Source organism: Haliotis asinina, chromosome 11 (genome assembly GCF_037392515.1).
Source record: "Haliotis asinina isolate JCU_RB_2024 chromosome 11, JCU_Hal_asi_v2, whole genome shotgun sequence".
Lineage (NCBI taxonomy): Eukaryota > Metazoa > Mollusca > Gastropoda > Lepetellida > Haliotidae > Haliotis > Haliotis asinina.
The window spans coordinates 26,439,658-26,457,134 of NC_090290.1; the positions used below are offsets into that span (position 1 = coordinate 26,439,658).

General features: G+C 38.1%; 1 protein-coding gene across 5 annotated transcripts in view; it reads left to right on the forward strand.

The window, feature by feature from the left end:
* Nucleotides 1-3,093: 3,093 nt before the first annotated feature.
* The window catches only part of LOC137255922 (proteasome activator complex subunit 3-like), a 28,035-nt gene continuing 13,651 nt past the window's right edge, over nt 3,094-17,477 (forward strand). The window contains exons 1-5 of one of the 5 annotated variants that reach the window (XM_067793516.1): nt 3,094-3,252; nt 6,603-6,653; nt 10,221-10,283; nt 12,555-12,644; nt 17,248-17,305. In XM_067793516.1, the coding sequence (XP_067649617.1) occupies nt 3,220-3,252; nt 6,603-6,653; nt 10,221-10,283; nt 12,555-12,644; nt 17,248-17,305 (295 nt within the window). In that variant the 5' untranslated portion in view covers nt 3,094-3,219. Of the gene's footprint in view, nt 3,292-6,602; nt 6,654-10,220; nt 10,284-12,554; nt 12,645-17,247; nt 17,306-17,477 lie in introns of all 5 variants that reach the window. The other 4 variants (XM_067793517.1, XM_067793513.1, XM_067793512.1 and 1 more) reach the window with 4 other exon arrangements.

Genomic DNA, 17,477 nt, shown 5'->3' on the forward strand with positions numbered 1-17,477 from the left:
CAAATGACTTTCCTACCTACAAAGAGGTAGGCAGTCTATATTTACAACGATGACTCTTCTTGTGTAGAGTAGGGATACATTTGTCGGCGAGCCGGAAGATGAGCAGCGATGACTTCTTGTCGGTACTACTTTCACTGTGACAGAGCCGGGTATAGCTTTTCCAGAAAGGGGCTGGGGTGCACACTTGCATTAGGGCCTGCACACTCCATTTTCACACGTTTCCAATTGTCATTTAGTAAACTTTCAACATTTGATGAGATAAAACAGTTCCGGTTTCTGGTCAAAGATTTTCAGCTAAATTTGTATTTCCATATAAAAGTATACAGTAGTATACAATAGTTTACAATAGATCTTGATCATATCCATTTTTATAGAAGTGACGGTTACATATAAAAATGGGCAAAGCAAAATGAACACCCTTATTAATGATAGATAAAACTCTAAGCAAATCATGCAATCATTATGGAAAACTGTGAATCGACTTTCGTCTGTGAAAAACACTCGCTGCCAATTTCGTACAAGGCAGTACGTATGAGTTTGTAAGTCTTTGCCCAGTGTAACCTACTACGACAATCGCTGTTCTTGAGTCACCACGATGTTCCTGGTTTTCACGCTCTGATACCTGCTGCACGTACGCGTGGTAGCGCGGTCCGTCGACTGACGACACCTTATAAAGCCGTTGTCGTCGTTTCCATTGCTGTGATGACCAGGTTACGCAGATGATGAGTGCCGTTTCTGGATGCTGTGACTGCCGTTTTGTGCGCTCGGCGACCGTTCTCGGGCGCTGTTGTGACTGATAGGCGGGCTGCTACTTCAAACGATTAGTTTTCCGTTACGGGGGCTTTGTTTCTGGTTTACAGGATATTGTTGCAGTTTTGGGTGATTTTGACACTGTTTTTGGTGTATATGACTTTAGTTTTGATAATTTTTTCACCGTTTGTGTGGTAGGCCTGGTCATGGGTGCTGCCAGTCTGCCAAAATATCCGCGATGTACGTTTGGCAATTTATTCGCAAATTCACGTCCTTCTGCACAGCCAATATGTGACATTTCGACGCATAATTACTTTGTCGGTGAACTGTTTCGGCCTAGAAAACTTTTACTGACTTGAACAACTTTGCCAAAATAGATCAAAATAAAGTGTTCACTTTATTTTGCCCATGAGTTTAATAACCGTGAATTAAGATCAAATGAAAAGTAGGTCTTCGTAATTAACGATATTGTAGCCGTTACATCGCTTTGAATATATCGACTATTATGTGTAATGACGATCATCAATGTATACACAAAGATAAAAAAAATCTCAAACACCCGTACGTTCCAGAATATCACTGTGTTACTGTTCCCCATAGCAAAGAAACCTATTGAGATCTCAGTTGAGCAAATTGACCCTTCACGTGACGTTGGCAAATCTAACGAGAGGAACAACCATGGCAAACAAATGGTCCATGTATATACTAAGGAAATCAGCAACAGTGCATAGCATAAACTTGCATTAACTTTAAGATATTTGAAAAGTTACCCAAATATCTCTGAGTAAAGATATAGCACCAGCACTTTGCGTGAAATTTGATGTCACGTATTTTTTGAAAAAATGTAGGTGTGTGTGTGTGTGTGAGTGAGTGAGTGAGTGTGTCTGTCTGTCTGTCTGTCTGTCTGTGTTGACGACACACACTCACGGACTGACTGGATTACATAATTCGGCTAACATCAAACTACCGTCAACGATTGATCTACATATCTACATAACTGTTGTCTGCTCGCCTTGTTACATTCAGTCTTACACACTTCCACATTTCAGGACTGAAGGGTGGGGGTAGGGGTAGGCACGCCTCACGCACACACACATGCGCGCACGCAAACACACACACACCTGGATCCACCTATGGTGTCAGCGAGCCTAACCATCTTACGACTAGCATGAGTTGCTGAAGATCAATTCTAACCCGGATCTTCATGGGTTTTCGACACATGAATTTATGACGTTCACACATTTCACATTTAAAATTTAAGAACGGTAGACTATTCCCATAGTCAGACATAATTTATCACTTGCTATTGTAAGTGGCAATGTGACAGGTCTGCGATATAGAGATGAGATGACTGGGTCTCATGTGCAGCCGTTTATTCAAGGACAGGGACTTAAGTTCACGCTTAGGCAAGATAATACCCGTCCACGTGTTGTGACAGATTTCGTGAGACAGCAGGATATTCCGGTTCTCGAACTGCCAGTTGTTTCCCTGGATCTGTCCCTTATCAAGCACGCGCATGGGGAGAAATGGAGACACGTCGAGCCCAGAATCATCGACTTTAGCTGAATTGGGACAAGCATTGGTTCAGACATTCCCAAGCTTTATTCAATGGTTTAGTGCGATTAGTCTATGCGTCGTCGTTGTCAATGCATCAACGCCAGTGGTGGACCCGTACAGTATTGAACTGAATCTCTCCAAGTCACACTAGCTTGTGTCAAATCATACAAACTTCCAGATTATCCTGTGAACAATTAAACAGTAATTGGTTAACACCACAATTCATGGCATTATGCTTTAGAACTGAAAAATGGCAAGGTCAAATATACCCATTTACTAGAGTGATATTTTATTACAGTGATATTTAGTAATGCGATCAAATGACGGTTGAACAAACTACAGGCGTCCAAATGGATTAAGACGCCTTTTGACAGAAAAGTTGGCTTTCCTGTTTGAAAGAGATCTCGAGTTTGAATTCGGCTTCTCCAGAATAGCTCAAGATGGCAGGCCCACCCCTCCCTGATATTTCCACAAATCTTACTATAAGTGCTTTATGGTTCAACTTCTTTAGTTTGATTCCTCCAACTTTTAAATGCCTTTGAAACAACTTCCACAAATCTTACTTTAATGGAGAAAATAAATAAGTAAGGACTATTAGCTTTCTATTTTTACTTGGCATAATTATCTAATGGTAAACAGTAACACAGTTAGCGAAATATACTGATTCATGAAAATTATCCTTATTGCAATTATGCATTATATTCAGTAGGTTAGGATCGAACCAAGATTGTTTTCGTATGAGACAATTTGTTTTGTATGCCGTGTGATATGTGCATTACCTCCCTTATATTCTTCCGTTTGCGCATGTGCGTCACGAAAGGAAGTTTTGGCGGAAGACGCGTGTGATTGGCATATTGTCGTGTTTTACTTAATATTTTTCTGTACGTTCAGTTTCTGTAGAAGTACACAACAATGCCTAAACAAGAGTCCTCTTCGGTGAAAGAGGTAATTCGAAACACTTCTACATTAGATAGCGACGTAGAGGTACAGAACGAACATTATTTGAGAAGTTGTTTTCTTACCACGTTTTCTTGGTTTTGAAGTTGATTGAGTTGTTTGTATACACGCAATTCAATATTTTCAATGTTCCATCATTGGATTTGTGGAGGTTATTGTTTCGGAGGGCGCTTTCATAACTTCACGAATGGTTCTGTCGAAATGATGTTGTTTTACACACTGATCATTCAAATTGTTCGTCTGCACGAATTTCAAGGAACGTTGCAGACGATAATTTATCAGTAACGACATTCAAGAACGATCTGTGAGCCATTATTAGCAATTTTCCAGACATTATTGGATGCTGCTTAGATATGAATTCCCCGAAAGTATGGGAAAAATAGCCTGACAATTTATCTGCCAGTTGTCAGTATTACTAGCGCCAACCTAAGAGCTGTACAGAATATGATCTACTTCTATAATTAGCTGCAATATGAAGACAAACCAAGTCACAGGCTGGCGTGTTATTTCTTAGAATTAGTGCCAAAACACTAACTGCCAGTTTGACTTGATTAAAAACACACTGTTCAATAAACATTATATGCGTCATAGATGTATGAAACCAATGAAAAAGTGTTTTGCCATCTGCAACCAGTCCAGAATCTACATCATAACATCTTGCAGAGGTCACTGAAGGTGTTGCACATGTTTTTCCCATGACAAATCTACATGTTTCCCATAACAAATGTCTTGAAACATTTCACTTTCAATTAGAACATATGATAAGATGTGAAAAATTAATTTGTCTGCATAATTATGAAATCTGAAGCCTTACTGGCTAGCGACCAGTTATACCTGTGTACCAGTTATCGCCAACAGCTTTACTTGTACTTCCGTAGTATTTCACACATTGACACATCCAAGAAAAGGATAGGTTACAAGAGTTAAAATTACTGTGAGTATTTTACATTGTAGACGTTACAAATGTGAATCCTTTGGAAGAAGAGACCCAAACATGTCGGGGTATGTCACATTACCATTAGTGTGTTGACATGAAATTTCATAAACAATGAGAATTGAATGAAAATCATCCAGGCGGTGTTGTGAATCTATGACTTGACACCTCAGTCCATGAAAAAGTGCAGATTTTAATTTGTCTGAACATACTCGTAATGGCAACATTCAGTTACTTAACTTTGAATTGACCCAAATTTCCATCTCCGTTTTATGGACTCGACAGATACCATGCAGATGATACTGACAAAATGTAACTGTCAGTGTCAATTTTCACCTTTATCTTTTCTTTTTCCCTGAGAAAACAAACATTGCCAAAATTGCAAACAACTACTCAAAATGTCAAGTTTGTTAAGGTCAACCCTGCGGTGACATCTCCGTTTTCCCCGTCAGCTTATATCAGCATCCGTCAACATCCACAATGAGGAGGAGTTTTGGTCTTTTAATTCTTTTTCAAAACATATTCCAATTAAGAAATTTCTTCAGTATGTGAAGGTTTAAAACACAATAGTTTTATTACCAAGTTTATGTCAAATTAGATGAATAACATAAAAAATGCAGAAATGGCGATAACTGGTCATGTTAGTTGTTGGGACAGCACGATCTACACTACTGCTCTTCCTGTTGACCGTGTTTTGGAGAAACACGATCAGCAACTGTAAATAAGCAGAAAACATCGGTGAATAGCTGATCTATCATCAGGACAAATTTGGTTTCATTATGTTAAGAAATAATGGAGCAAATCATTAAAAAACACTTTAAAATGGCGATAACTGGTCGCTAACCAGTATAGAGTACTGCTGATACAGTCGCTTAGCTGTATAAAATTATATTCTGATGCACACATCTGTTGGCAGAGTGAGTTAGATCCTAACTTATGAGTGTGTTCAATCCTCGATTGGACTCAGCTAAAGCAAATTTTAGAATCTGTACTTTATTGAAAAATTGTATTGCCAAATGGGGCAAAATATTGTTGCAGTTGATTACTTTCGGAATGGCATTGTGTATCTCGGATGGGACTTAAGCCTCAAACATAGTAGAAACTACATTTCTGAGAAATTGTAATCCCAAATATGTCATGTTAAGTCCTTCTTGTTATTGTCTCCGTGCCATGCAGATGCTGCACGAGATCTGAAAGAAAAAATTGTTTTAAGAGTGTCTGATCACCTTGAAGGCAATTTACACTCATGATAACGTGAACAGAAGACAAACCAATTCTGGCAAGATGGTTAGTGCAGATTCCAATCCAACTCGTGATAACTGCGTATTATGATGAACGCCTGTTTTCATATTTGGCATATTTTTATTTTTAGCATTATTTGGACCTGTATCATGTTATCATGAATTCGTTCATGTTTTGTTGCTTCAAAACTTCAATTATTGAATGTTTGCATGTTGTTGTGTTTAGTTTATAATTGCCATTGCCAATATTATAAGAATCCATAATTATCACTTGTATCTCCATTCTTTTGTTTTAGATGTACTGAACAAATTTACTTCAGTCGCTTTGCAGTTAATTAAGGCACTAGTTTAAAGCTCGAGTCACTTAACACCAGAAATTATGGCTTAGAAATTTTAGTGTCATTATATGGACTGAAAATTTACACAGGGTGTATATATTAAATAGGTCATATATTTCTTCTGTACAGATACACAATTACCCCTCTAAATCAGTTTGTAAATCAACCTTACGACTCATCTTTCGACAGATGTCTTGCTTTGATTATCTTCCAGTGGGGAACAAAGTAGAGCATTCACCTGAATCCCCTTGCTCCCTCATACTAATCATTATTTCTTTCATTGTCTGTATGTAATATGTTTTGAGTTTGCTAAAGGTACCAGTCACACTTAATATCGCAGGTGCCTACAACGGTCATGCAGCTCAGACTGCCATATCTGGACAATCTTTTGGAGATGTGGGTCAGACAGACACCTGAAACTTACAGGACCCAATGTCCTGTTACTTTGAAACACCATTCGTGAACACTTCAAGCATACATATATTTAAAATGTGACTTGTCAAACTGTTACACATGACAAATAAGGCGAGGAACATGCCAAATTGCTGGACTTATCGTCATGACTATTCTTTTAATCTCTTTGCGTTCAGTGTGATGTTTATGTGGCTTTATTGGGCTCATTGTCTGAAGTACAAGTCTCTACATGTCCAGTACATTATTACTTTAATGTGAATGGGGATGGATATGCCAAGGAAAATTGTGTGCATCAATGTTTGCTTATGCAACATCATAATCTCAAGGGTTTATCAGGCAGTGCGTACATTATAGAAGTATTATGTAGAATTTGAAGAATGTCCCTAAAGTGCTTCCTGCAGTTTATTTTAGTCATTTAATGTTTTTCAGTTGGAGAAGTTTTTTGAGAAGACAAAGAAAGATGTAAGTATTTCACAGTTATTAGTGTTTCCATTAAGGGCCAACTAATATGGTCAAAGTCTTAAGTACATAACTATTGAACTAGGTTTCATTTCTGAAAATATGTTTAATGTTTTGTTATTTTGTATTTAGTAAAGTGCCAATCTTTGTCCCTTTTCTTTGGTGCCGAGCTGCATCCCTAAGGCATGAGAGAATCAGGTTATTGTGGGTTTGCATGCCAGGTTGTCCCTATTGTTTCTTGGTTTGTCAACACAATACTCATTCTCATTGGTTTCATCTCAATCATTAATGCCTAACTGGATAACTTCTGGATTCCTTCTAAGTTAAAAGTTAACATGGTTAAGTTGAAATTTGAAGACATGCTGTATATATAACTTACAGAAGGTCAAGGTCACTATGACGATCACAGTAGCGTCTGTGTGAACTTAATCAGCTTGTGTTTGCGTGACATGTCAGGGAATGAAATAGTTCTGAATTTGTGTGTCATGACACATTCAGTTTGAAAGGACATGGATAATATATTTTCAATGCGCCAAGGCAGCACGACTGAAGTTGTAAAAATATTCCGCTTGCCGCTGGTTAGAGAAATGGAACATTCTATAAATTTGACTACATTAAATATTTCAATAGCTATTTTTTGCAGCCCATCAAACTGTTTATCGTAATTTCACAGCTTGACATGGGTGTAGCCATTCTGAATGCCAGTTAGCATCAGTGTTTGCCCATGACACCATGGTGTCATGAGAGGGAGTCATGGACATGTTGTAGGGAGTCAACATCAGTATGGAACTTTCATCAAGATGTCAACTGATTTTTTTATTACTTATAATATACAAGATAAAGCATGTCAGGTATTTATTCAGCACTGAGCAGTTAACTGGCAGACAATAAACTAAGTAGTTTTAAACAACTGTAAATTACAAGCTTAGATTATCTGAACTTAATGCCCAGTAGCATTACATCAACAATGACCAACCATTTAAAATTCACTGCATGTGTGAGTTAGTTTATGCATCAAATGCTCTGGTTTTCAGCGTCAGGGCAAACATTTGAGCATAGGGGCCAATGATATGACACAGTTTGTGGGTTATTGTGTAGCCACTAATAGGCATTGCAGAAAGGGCTGGGCAGAAAGGAACATTATGTAGTTCAGGGACTTTGAGACAGACTAGTTTACAGTGTTTTCTGTTTTGCTAACAGTGTATATTGAAATGGCATAATTGTTGTGATTTTTCTGTTTTACTCTTACATCATGTAGAAGACATCAGCTGATTGGCTTATTGCTGGTCAGATTCATTAAACTGACTTAGATAGAACTGTCTTATTTACACAGCTGCATGTAAGTCTCAAAGATGTGTCTAAACAGTAAGTTCTAAAACAGAAGTGATGCTATTAAAATGACAGTTCATTTAAGTGTATCTAGAGGAATTAGTCATGAACACTGGGACTTTGTTTTAAAATGGAGGTACATGAGACGTGTACAATTACAAGTTTTACTCTCTCATTGAAGTGTACCTGGATGATGGAAATTTCTAAATTGGAGTTGTCTTTCAGTAGACGTCTTTTTTCTCAAACCTGAAATGCAGTCATTTGCTGTAAGTATGTTATGGTACTTCCTCATAATAATGTAGATTGAGATATAGGACTGTTTTATTGTATCTAGCATTAGTGAAGTTAGCCATGGTTTGGCAAGGCAAGGCAAGTTACTTTAATGTGTAGGGGGCTTGTTCTTAACTTAGCTTTTTTATGCTTTTACAAATGGTTAACCTTAAGAATAGTTGTTCACTTTACACAACCATTGATGACTGTAAACCAATACAATGTTGTCTTTACCTTCACCCAAATTACATATTATATTACCTGGGTAAGTATGTACAGTGTTTCCAGTATGCTGATTTGTAGACCAGATTTTAGTGGACTATGGATGATTGCTCACAGAAGGTAAAAGGTTTATAGCTTCGAATCATAAATTTTACTACATACATGAAGAATGTGTGCTGGACATCATTGACATTTTCACATTTGCTGGTCACAAGCATTATTTAGTTGATGAGATTTTAGGTTTGGTTTGTTGCTTTAAGCTGTATTCAGCAATATTCCAGCTATATCGCAGTGATCTGTAAGTGATCTAGTATGGACCAGACAATGCAGTGATCAACAGCGTGAGCATCAATCTATGCAATTGCGACAAGATGACATGTGCCAACCAAGTCCATGAGTCTGAACACCTGATCCCATGAATTGCCTCTCATGACGAGATTGGATTACTGAAAAACAGGATCTTCACAGGGATACTGCATAATTATATTTGGCATAGTTATCGGGGTTTTTCATTGACATTGACTCATGGTGACTCACAGTAAATGTTTAGTATTTTTTTAAATTTTGGGGTATGACAATATTTTGCCAATGAAATGATTCCATTATCAAATATTGATAAAGCAAGGGCTCTGAAAGCATATTTTGCTGTATTGTTCTTTGTAGTAAGTAATCTGCATAGTTAGTTGTATTTAGTGAGGTATTTGGATTTAAGGTACTTTCATTTAAAAAATATTGCATCAGATTTGACTCATTTGAAAATATTTTTAGGGTATTTCACAAAATTGCAGAGTGACACATGCAGGAATAATGTCATATATGACCATGTCATTATGCAAGTATAGGGTAGTAGTTATGTGTATGAGTTTGAATCAGTATTTGACAAGTTGGTCAATTTCTTTGAAATGACATGAAAGACTTTTGCTTGAATTTACCTCAGTCTGTCAACAGAATTTGAGTTCGTAAGTCAGAATGTTCAGTCAAGACATCAAAAGTATCTATAGTGATAAAAATGCAGTTTAGCTCAAATGAACTGATATTGAGAAGGAAAGTGATTGTATGTCAGAGTGTTTGGTCCATTCTGTAATTAATGTTGTAAGTATGTTGTATTCTTCATAAAATGTTAAATTTGATCAACAGTTGGCCTTCTTTTGGCCATGATAATTGATATTGTTATTCATTAGCAGTGTTCAGTATGCTTACATTGTACAGAAAGAAAAGAGGTAATGTTTAGAATGTTATGTTTACCTTACTAATGCAAATATTTGTTGAAAAGTTTAGATGACTTGCAGAGCCTTGTGCGTTCAGCTATATATGATCTTAGAAGTGATTTCATTACAAATGATTTTCATTACTTCAGTTTGAAGGGACCCGTAAGGATCCAGGGTAGAATAGGCCTTCAGCAACCTTTGCTTGCCATGAAAGGTGACTCTGCTTGTTGTAATGGGACTGGGTGGTCAGGCTCATTGACTTGGTTGACATATGTTATTGGTTCCCAGTTGTGCATATCAATGCTCATGCTGTTGATCACTGGATTGTCTGGTCCAGACTTGATTACTTACACATCACCATCATATAGCTGGAATACTTGCTGAGTGCGGCGTAAAACTAAACTCACTCACTCACTTGGCATGAAGGTGACTTAGGCACAGAAGCAGTAGCACCGTTCTATGTACTATTACACTTAATGCAATTCTGCTTTTGTTAATCATGGTGTTGTTATGACAGGAAAATTATGTTTCTGTATTTCAGGCCGAGCTATTGGTTAATGACGTTTTCCCACAGAGAATCATGGCTTTGGAAAATCTGCATCAGGTGACTAATCAGTCTATCATTAATCGGAGCCTAGTTTTTCAGCTTCATAATAAGTTAGAATATAATAAGTTAGTAAGTTAGGCTTAGTTGTATGCTCTCATGAACATGAAGGTTTTTAGTTCAGATCTGAAACTTGTGATGTTGGAATTGTCACACAAGTAGGCTGGAAGTTTGTTCTATAACTCACCACCTGCTTTGCAGAATGCTTTGCAGAATTTCCGTGAGTGATGGTACATATCACAGGCACAGTAGTTAGGAGAGTGGACATAGATTGTAATGTCCTCCTCTGGTGATAAGGGCTGATGAGCTCGTGGATGTAATCAGGAGCAAGGCCATTGAGCGCCTTGGAGACAAACAATAGGAGTTTGAATTCAATCCTCTACCTTATTGGTAACCAATGTAGTTCCTTGAGTACAGGTGTTGTATGCTTTTACTTCTTTTTGTGGATAATCATTCTGGCTGCTGAGTGTTTGCTGAAGCTTGGCTAAAAAGTTACTTCTGCATCCAAACAAAAGACTGTTGCTATAATTGTGCCTGGATGTTGCAAAGGCATGGAGAAGGGATTTAACATCTTTCAGGTTGAGACATCTGACCAGTGTTCCTGATATGGTAGTAAGCTGTTTTACACCATGTGGACATACCTCACAAGGGTCAGTTCTGAATCAAAAAGGACTCCTGAGGTTTCTAGCACACACACTTGGCACAATCAGGTACTTGAAATGCCAGTTTCTGCTTCTGGGACCTTACTCCCTCGACAGTCACAGTTGGGAAACATCCTGTTAGATAGGATATAATCCTCATGAGGGCATGACCTGTAATACTGACACAGTCTTCCTGATGTGTCAACAGGATTGTGTGATCAGTTGTATTGAATGCAGCGGATAAGTAGAGAAGTACCAACACAGCAGCACCCATAGAATCCATAGAACAGAGAATATTTTTCTGTACTCGCAGTAAGGCAGTTTCAATGCTGTGGTCTAACACGGATTGCAGCTTCAGTAGTAATTAGTCAAATAGTTGTGTATATGCAGATTGTTATATTACATATTACATCATATATATGTTAATTTGGTAGCTCTTTAGCATGAAACTTTGTTCTGGTGCATATTTTAGTTTTGCAATGCTTGCTGTATCAATCAGTCTGCTCCAGTCATTTTCCTCAGACCAACTATTAAGCTCTTTTATCTTTTTGAACTCCTTATAGTAAGACCAGTAGTTAATTTTGATAAAGTTTATTTTGTAAATGTTTGTACAAATTTACTGTGACTAATTGATCTCTAAACAAATTTAGTTTGTTGCGTATAGTTTTAAAGGGGTAGCATGGTAATGCCATGGGCATGTATGGTTTTATATCCTGGATAAAATAAAATGAGTGCACCTCCTACAGTTGTCAAGAAACACAGACCTGCTTCTTCCTATGTGTTCAGCAGCTAGAGCTTTGCACATGTGTCTTACAGTAGATGGTCCTGGACTCTTTCATGCTATGGATTTGAAGTCTGTATCCATAAGATATCACTCATCAGAACCGTGTCAGCCAGCAGATACAGTCTGATAACCACTTAGTTTAAAAGCATCAATATACTTCGGTGAGCAACAGTGACATGGCTGTAACGTACTGGTCCTTTTTGTTCTTCCATATGTTCTTCCTTCTCACTATGGCGGTGGTGGTGAAGCCTAGTGGTAAAAGTGCTCATTTGTCACGCTGAAGACATGGGTTTAATTCCTCACATGGGCATAATGTGTTGAACCCATTTTGGTGCCCCCTCAGTGATATTGCGGGAAAATTGCTTAAAGAGACATAAAACTAAACTCACTCACTCACTCATTCACCTTATTACTATTATGCAGGATAGGTGATTTGGTCGTGCGTTCACAAAGTTTAATTGGTGGAAGTGAAGATTTAAGAATTAATCTAAACTTCAGTGATGAAAGTCAGTGTACTTGCATCTTTTAAGATCTTAAATTTCTATCTGTTTTGAGGATGTAAAGGAGCTCTTAATATGATGATGACTTAATATTAAGGGAGCTGCAAATATGTCTAGTTTTCTTTTAAGAAAGATCAATCAGGACATGGTAATATTGGGGCGATGCATGGGGATGGGAGGAAACGATATGCCCTGAGTCCCCATGTACTTTAATTTCTTTATTAACCTTTCATAGAAAAGTTTACTTTGTCTTTTCCTTTATTTTGTGCCTTGTTCCACATGTGGATTTCTCTCCTTAAATGCTTGAAATATACATTTTTTGAGTAATGTATAACTTGTGTTTCAGTCCATGAACCTGACCAAGTTGTCTGAAGTCCACAATGATTTAAACATCCCTGTGCCAGATCCTGTGCTGCTGCTTCCCGACACAGAAGAGGTTGGACATTAGTTCATGAATAGTTCACATGTACCATGTCAGCTCATGTCAACTGTCTCTCTGCTACAGTTGAACTCAGCTTAACAGTCTACTTATGAGTGTTGTTCTGAATAATTGAAATGATTGAAGACTGGCTGCACTGACTGAAACTCCCAAACAGTCGATCATGTTTTCTCATAATCAAACACAAACAATTTTGACATGATAAGGATGCTTTTGTGTGTTGTAAACTTTTCATTTCATAAGCACTATGAACATATTTAGTTGCTACTGTTTGTAGTTTAACACATCATCAGCATTACTAATCAATGAGATAGGGTAGCTAACAAATCCTGCAACCCACAGATTTTCCTGTGCCAGTGTTACGTGACGGATCACCTGTCAAACAAGTGAGAATCATTTCAGGGAAACAATGGAAATTCTGAGTTGATTTACATACAGAAAGTGTACCAACTAATATGAAATGACCCTTCTGATATTTACAGCCCGCTTTGTGCTGGATGTCTTTTAGATTTGGGCAAGTTGTTACTTTAACCCTGTTGCAAACTATATATTAGTATGAGTAATTAGATAAGATCATGTGGATGAAAATGCATGATTCCACTGCCCAACTGCAGCACCATGCTCGCTTTTCAAAGTTGACATTGCAAAAAGATCATCAAAACAGCATGAAAAATTGATGCTTTGTATACCCAGTATTAGTATGACCATTTCATACCCTTTCAATCTATGTTGTACAAGTAAAACCTAGCTCAACTTCCAGGTATGTAGTTGATGTTTGTGCCATCTATTGTAGGTGCATATCCATAATGGAACCCAGAACACTCACTTAGTTTACTGGTGTTGAAGATTATGACAATTATTATCATATAGATTTTCTTATGTATTCACACTTGCATTGATTGATGCTCATGCTCTTGATAGCTGGCTTGTCTGGTCCAGTATCAGTCCACAACAGCCCATCACCATGTAGCTGGAATATTGACGAGTGTGGTGTTATACAACAACCCAACCAACCAAAACCCAACTATTCCACAAAGTGATCTGCGTACATAGACAATCATAAGCCCCATGTTTAAACAGAGACTTACAACAGCACCAGCTCTAACCTTAGTCTGTGAAACAGGACCATTGGATCTGATCCTGTTGCTTATGGTCACAGGTCATATATTTCAGAGATGAATTGTATACGAATATCTGGAGGGTGTCATTATTTTCCTTATCCTGACTTATGTTTATTATGCTTGTCTTGTCCTTCTATCCAAGCATAGTCGAACACATGAATCCCTTGAAGTTCCCTTCATTAAAGCAGACATAAAATCATTACTCACCCTCGAATAACCCTCCTTGAGCCCATCCATTTTGGCAAGCTAATCAGTCACATAACATGCCATGCTCTTCACTCTCTCCTTATTCACCCTAGAGGATGGACACGAAGACATATCCTTTACTAGATTCGGCCTTATAATCAACTAAATTACAGCTGTATTCGGTTTTTTACCAGTATATTTGCATCATGTTACAACATTTTTACCAAATTGTACGTAAATTATTCCCAAATTGTACTTAATTTGTTTGCCATTTTAACTCATTGTCGTATGTTTCATAACAATTGATGAAAACTTGTTTGCGTTGCAAATATCAGTTGTCGGCGTTTGACTTGCATTTATATTGTGCTTCTTGCACTGACTATTCAACAGTTCAGTCCTTATATATTTGCTGTTCTTTAGTGTGCAAAGGATTATAACAGAAGGCATAACCATGTCATGTTGGGTAAAAGTACTAATAAAAGCACTAGTAATCGTTTGTTAACTGATGCTGAAATTCAACACTTCAATGAATCGCCTAGCGGCTCCCATGGACAGTCATGTGGTGCTGTGGGATATGCCTTCTCCAGTCAGAAGAGATCATCGTCTTCCAAGTTGCTGTCATCTCAGACTAAGAACCACAAGTCTACATCAGCGCTTGAGAAGAAGAAATTATCAACTTCGAAGACTTCGTCAAGTTCTTCACAGAAGTTGAGGTCCTTCTGTTCCGAGATACTCCCACCACACGAAGAAGACGTTTTTGATGAACCCTTGATCCTGCTACCAGAGGTTCCAATCCTCTGTCGACCCGTTACAACAGCTAGTGTGACGGCAACAGTTTCTACTCTGACAGAAAAGCTGATTCAACCCCTACAGCCATCACAAACACAAGATTCAGTGCAGAAGAAAAGGCTGCCAGAGCTCCACAGTACTACAATTGCATCGACGCAACTGGACCAAGATTGCAGTAGTCATGGGGTCCTGCACGAAGTTATTACAGACAGCCGATCAGAAGCTCACCTTCTAGATGATGAAAACCTGCGCTGTAACTCACATGCCAGTATCCAGTCCAAGCCTGTGTTGCAGGACAGCAGAAGTTTACAGTCTGAGACCTTAATGAGACCTTGAGGATCATCATAACTCTGCGTGCAGGAATCATCGCTGAGCTGACTCACCGTGGGATTCACCTGGAGACGGTCATCAGGATCACTCACCTGCATGCATCACGCACAGACTCCTACCACTATGAGGATAAATAGGATGCCATTTTTCCAGACACAGAAGTAACATCTTGGATTGCTCATTTTTTGGAATTAGAATCACCTTCCAAGGAATCTGACGTGCGTACTTATAAGATGATTGGCAGCGATTTTGATACGCTCACCATACCGCTGATTGAACCTATATCTAGAGTTCAGGAGAATCTACACACAGCATTTGATAAAGCAACTAAATATCAGGGTCAGCATATACTGATACTCAACCCAAAGAAGTTTCTGCCTTCTCTGCACCCAGTGTTTGCAATACTTCAATTTACCACCAGGGCCTGCTGCTATCTGCAGGCTTTAAAATCTACAGGCCCTGAATGAAATCTGTATGTCCATTTGGTTAAAGTCAATCCAATAAGACAAATTGTAAACCAAAAGTTACTGTGTTCTGTAATCTGATTGGTTGAAAAACATGATCAAATGGTATTAGATTCCCGGAAACTGCAAGACTATTCACTGCGTATTGACACGTAGACAATTGTTTTGTTATGTCATCAACAGTGGTGACTTCATTCAAATCATATTGTGACGTAGAGTTAGAATGACGTCACAAATGAGCGACTCCAGATGCTACCATGGGAACCAGCTGAAACAGCCAACTGATGACACTTCACTGCTGTACCCCTACTCGATGTAAACGAGTGCAGACAGTAAAACCCCTTTGGTTTACTTTTTTGTTTACAATGTCGATAAACATCATATGTTGGACAATTTCCGGGTGTTAATGAGTATTTGAAGCACGGGAATATTTCATTTGAAATGCATTCCCGTGCTTCAAATACTCAATAACACCCAGAAATTGACCAACACATGATGTTTATCTCCTAAAGAGACCACATTGTATACAGTTTCACGCTGTTTCTACAAAACCGAATGAAGCCTATGACGCACAGATGAGTTTTTATTTATTAGACTAGTGTTGACATTACAATACCAAAGTGCTGAAATACCAGGAAGTACAACTGTAAGCTATCGTAAAATGGTGGATCTTTGATGATTCTTGAATGTTAGAAAAGGGAAACATTCCAGTTGAGAAATAACTGACAGATGATTTGCTGAAGGTCATAAGGGTCTGCACATATATGTAACTGTTGGCCCGATACGAAAACAACTGGCGCTGAGCTTCCTGGCCCGAAGATGTTTTGGCAATTGTGGTACCCCCAAGATACAAGAACGAAAGTTGAAAGTTTGCACATTTACAGTGCAGTTTCAAGTTCCCATAGGAGGATGTGAAGTACATGACAACCAGAGATTCCAGGATGTGTCATTACACACCACTGATTTCGTCAGATTCTGGCAAGCGTAATAAGCATGAGTCAGGAAAAGGAAAAATGTGCAATTTTCTGATTAAGATGGCTATTTTATACTTATCCTGACTCAAGAAGTCAACTCTCCTTTTCTCCCCTCTCATGACACTCTGGATTTCCCTGCAAATCTGTCTGGGGCAAGTATTTGGAAAGAGTGGAGAGCATGGCATGTCATGTGACTGATTTGTGCACCAAAATGCATGGGCTCAAGGGAGGCTACTCATGGGCAAGTAATGATTTTACGTCCTCTTTAATGAAGGGAACTTCAAGGGATTCACATGTTCTGCTATGTTCGGATAGAAGAAGGGGACAAGCATAATAAGCATGAGTCAGGATAAGTATAAAATATCATTATTAATCAGAAAATTACGTATTTATTGAAAGGAAAAGGCTTAGGGTGTTCCAATATTTTCATACCATATGAGACTTGGAGTATCCTTCTCCTACGATTCCTAAATTCAACACATATAAATTAATGTGAATGGTAATATCTACAAAAAGAGGCAATATCAGTTACACTGAGTATGTAAGAGATGGTGGAAAAATCCATATTTCTTTAATTCTCTTCGCTGTGGAAGTTTAGTCAAGTTTCAAGTGGACTGCAGCATATACAGAGCAATTTGCAATGATCTTTTTTATTGTGCCTTCACAGTTTGCTTTAGCAGTTATCTGATAATGTAAATTTTTTAGAGACATTCATCATGACTATCCTTTTTTTCAGCCATCATCAAAAAAAAGGAAAGTTGAAGTCTCTTCTGACAATGGCGAAAGTATATCAGGTATAATTTGTCGACTAATGACTGCCTTGTAAAACTAGATGGCTTTCAGTTGTTAGAATGTGATTGCTGCTATGCCAGTAATTTTATGAAAAGGGTTATTAACAACAGAAATTATTATTCCATGGACTTTTCCAAAATGAACTGTTGAATTTTTGTTTATGTCTTGAAAAGA